Raw genomic sequence first — 4102 nt, forward strand, 5'->3', positions numbered from 1 at the left:
CCTTTTCTGATGAAGGGTCTAGGCCCGAAACTTCAGCCTTTCTGCTCCTATGATGCTGCTTGGCCTGCTGTGTTCATCCAGCTCTGCACCTTGTTGTCTCTGCAATACATTAGGCTTACATCCAGGTAGAAATGCTGATTAGCCATTCTTGACCTCAACTCACCTTCATTTGAAAAGTATATAGACAGTTTACATCACAGCTGTTAACAACCCACTACTTCCAACCCCTTTCCAGGATTTTGGGAGGCATAAAGTTGTGAATTCAGAGATTGTCATTATCTCCAACCTTGAACACCTTACACCATAACTTCAGTAACACAATCTAGGTCTCCCTTTGATCTTTAACTGCTTCAGGCTTGCTGGCCTTCTGCTTCTTCTATGAGCTTTTGTCCAATCTGTACTTGTGCTGATAGCATCTCCCCTGAATGCTGAGCCATGCACTGTGGCTGGCTCTTTCAAGTCACATGTCAAGGTTGAATATGGCCCATGGGAGGGTCACTGCGGTTGATGCCACTCTTCAGTATTTTGTCATGCTCAAGTGGCAATGGAATGTGGTATAGGGTGTCTACCTGCATACTGGCGAGTGTGGATATGGCAGGTATAGGGCACCTGAATCTTATAATTTAGGCTTGCAATCTCCTTTGATTTTGTTGAAATTAGACTTGTGACTGGACTATTGTATTTAGATGACAACAATCAATGCTGGAGATCACATCGGGTCAGCCAGCATCCATGGAGTGAAAGCAAGCTAAGGTTTTGAGTCTAGATGACTCTTCAGCAGAGCTGCTCTAATGAAGAGTCATCTAGACACCAAAAGTTAGCTTGGTCTCTCTCCATGGATGCTGCCTGACCCGCTGTGATCTCCAGCATTTGTTGTTTTCAGTTCAGATTCCAGCATCTGTAGTAATTTTCTCCTACATATTGGTATTTACATATATATCCCGTATAGGAGGAGATACTTGCAGAATTGTTCTTCTGTTAATGGTCAAAACAAACGCAGGCAATTATCATTACTGCGGTCTTGAATACGATTCAGCAAATGTTATTCATTCTGGGGAAGGCTTATCAATCGGCTTGCAGTCAAGTACAATTTGTAAGTGATAGCCAGTCAGAACGCTGTATTTTTCAACAGCCAGGAGAGCTGGAGGTGTGGGGCAACAACGCAACTTTCTGTTTGGCTCTTTAACTGTTATTCAATAACTAATTGGACCTTATGTTGGCGGATGTCAAAATGTCAGATGGCATCCGGAATTAGGACAAAGTTGGTGGTGTTCCCGAGTTGTCTCTGTTTGCCGTCCAGTCTGCGAAAAACGTCACTGCTGCCTATAAATACCGCGGCTCCCCAACTCGCAAGAGCCTGCAAAGTTTAAAACCAGCAGCTTTGCAGAAATCTCCACATTACTGCTCCGAACAGACAGAAACAGCATGGGGAATCTTTGGGTAGATAGCACAGTCACATTTTATGTCCTGTGCATTGCATCCAAGGTGAGAAAAACTTTGTTCTCCTATTTTGCATGTTTGTACACACATAAGCAAGTACATTATTAGACGATGTGAGTTATTTTGATTATGGTCCCATTTCAATAGTGAAGTTATTGCAAAAGATTAACTTCTGCTAGATGCCAATAGTTTGTAGCTTTTTTCTGGGCTGGGGCCAGATCCACTGTAATACATTTTTACAATAATATTGTAGGTGACTTCTCATGCAGCAGATATTTTGCTCTGGTTTACTGAATTGGTTTTAATTTCAATTGTTTATTTTCATTTTGCTTGTGATTTACGTTGTCATTCATAATTACTCATGAACTACACAATTTCGGGTAATGTGGAGGGAATAAGACGTTCTCCATTGCCCACTCTGTCACTTTGTAATTAACCATACCATAATAGCAGTTTCATTCAACTCACAAAGTGCAACATCTGCTCCAGTTGTTTTCCCAACAGCTCCACTCCACCTGCCTCCTTGCTGATAACATTTTGATGGCTGCCATCTTCTCCTGCAGGTTGGTGCCCAGCTCTGCCCCTACCCCTGTCGCTGCCCCCCAACTCTACCCCTCTGTGCCCCAGGAGTCCCTCTCGTTGTGGATGCTTGCGGTTGCTGCTGGGTTTGTGCCAAGCAGTTGGGAGAATATTGCACAGGGCTGGACGTGTGTGATCCTCATCAGCATCTGTTCTGTGATCAAAGCATCAGTTTCTCTGGGACCAGAGGGATATGTACCTGTAAGTTTATTTATCAATAAATGGTCATCCTTAATTGCGCATATATTGGAAAGAACCACAAGATTTTACAAGAAAGCCCTTCAGCCCATCCAGAATACTAACCTTGTGGTCATTGCATTACCTTGTCCCCTGTTTCTTACACCAGCTAGGTATTAAAGCTATAATACCATGTTAAATTTAATTGCTATTTATTTTCATGCTAAAACACTTCAGAGGCTTTGTAACATTTTTATATGGGTCAGATGTTTTCATGGTGGTGTTGGCTCTTTACGATCCACTATTAGACATGGTTTAGTCTTTTTAAATCATCCATTAAATTGATTTGGGCTACAAGTGATTATCTTCTTGGAGGAAGTCAGTCTCTTTGGATCGAAATAGCTCCAAGAGGACATTCCTGGCAATGGAAGATCAGGAACCAGCCAACTCTCTCTGACTGATTCAGTAATCCAATATCATGGGTGGAGGGGCAGGCAGCTGATGGATGGGTTGGAATGGGAAAGGCAGTCAGTGAAGAGGTTCAGTTCAATCCATGTTTTACTGCTTAGAGGAGAGGTACAGGGTGCTGCTTAGAGGAGAGGTACAGGGTGCCCATTTAGGGAGAATATGCATTGAAATAATGGGTCAAGGCTGTGTGGAAGTGGGCTTGGAGTTGAGAGCTGGGGAAAATAGCGGAGAACTATGTCAGGGCAGCTCCCAGAAATATTGACAGAGGATTTTACAGAGGGCAGCATCACATACCAAAGAGGTATGAACTAATTCCGCAGGTTAAGAGCCCAAACCGGGGGCATTTCTCAATGGAAAGGAATCTTTCTGCTGAAAATGGAGTGGAGCCAAGCCTGCAGTTACATTTAGTGAGGAGCAGAATCTGGGGCAGGGTTAGGTGTGCAGGGGAGTCAGGAGGCACAGCTACCATGTGTGTCCTAAATATATCAATGCATATACTGACCAATCAGCCCATATTTGAACACTGACAGGTGCTGGTCACATATCAGTGCAGGAATGTCAGGATCCCATTCTTGTAAGTTACAACTTCCCAAGTTGAGCATAACTTGCCTCCCTGAATGTTAGGATTCTGTTACAGTCCTCAGTGCTTGTGAACATCTCAGCATTCACCACTATTGAGACTGTCAGATCCAGGCCATGCCAATATGCCTGCAAGCAACACACATGGGTTTTGTGACCTTTGGCTGGCTTCCACTGCAACACTGTGACTTTGGGTGGCTTCTGCCTGTGCAGCAATGGAAACAGTGCCCTCCAGATGCTATATCACAGCTGGCTCCACAAGTGGTCAGAGGGTTGGCTGGAAAGGATGGGCTTCAAGCTCTGTGTGATGCTTTGACCTATGATGAAGCCAGAAACGTCTTGAGCATCTTGCTTTTGTGCTTATCCATTTTCTTCTGTATGCCACTCCATCGTGGTCCTCATCTGAGTCCTATGCAACAGAGTTCATCTGCTACCTTGTCCTCCAAGGAGGTAGCAGAAGAGCCTCCTTTAGCTACCTGGCTTCAGCCAACTTGTACCCACTGACTCAACAAATGTAAATGCAAGCTCTGTACTCGCCTCTAATGCAATTCTTCCATCTGAGCTGGAAGATATAAGCACAGGTCAACTCATATGTCTAGTGCAGTTGTTCCTCCTCCTGGGGCTGCTGTGACTAGCCAGACAGCAACTCCTGTATATCTAAAAGCATAAGATCATAATAGAGGGTTGGAATGAGGGAAATGAGAGGTCCTTGGTCATACCAGTTGCCGCTAACAAATCATGACATTTAGGAGAACGTGGGTGAGATGGGAGTGGAGGTGAGGCATAAAGTCGTAACATAACACCATCCTGAATGCAAGGTGTAGAGCTGGATGAATACAGCAGGCCAAGCAGCATCATA

General features: G+C 44.3%; 1 protein-coding gene across 1 annotated transcript in view; it reads left to right on the top strand.

Annotated features, from left to right (window-relative positions):
• Positions 1-1089: 1089 nt before the first annotated feature.
• Positions 1090-4102, top strand: part of LOC125482228 (CCN family member 5-like) — a 4243-nt gene continuing 1230 nt past the window's right edge. Inside the window, exons 1-2 of the mRNA XM_048594252.1 lie at positions 1090-1485; positions 2004-2220. Of these exons, the coding sequence (XP_048450209.1) occupies positions 1426-1485; positions 2004-2220 (277 nt within the window). The 5' untranslated portion in view covers positions 1090-1425. The remainder of the gene's footprint in view (positions 1486-2003; positions 2221-4102) is intronic.

This window comes from Rhincodon typus, unplaced genomic scaffold, assembly GCF_021869965.1.
Source record: "Rhincodon typus isolate 14 unplaced genomic scaffold, sRhiTyp1.1 hic_rhity00007427, whole genome shotgun sequence".
Classification (NCBI taxonomy): domain Eukaryota; kingdom Metazoa; phylum Chordata; class Chondrichthyes; order Orectolobiformes; family Rhincodontidae; genus Rhincodon; species Rhincodon typus.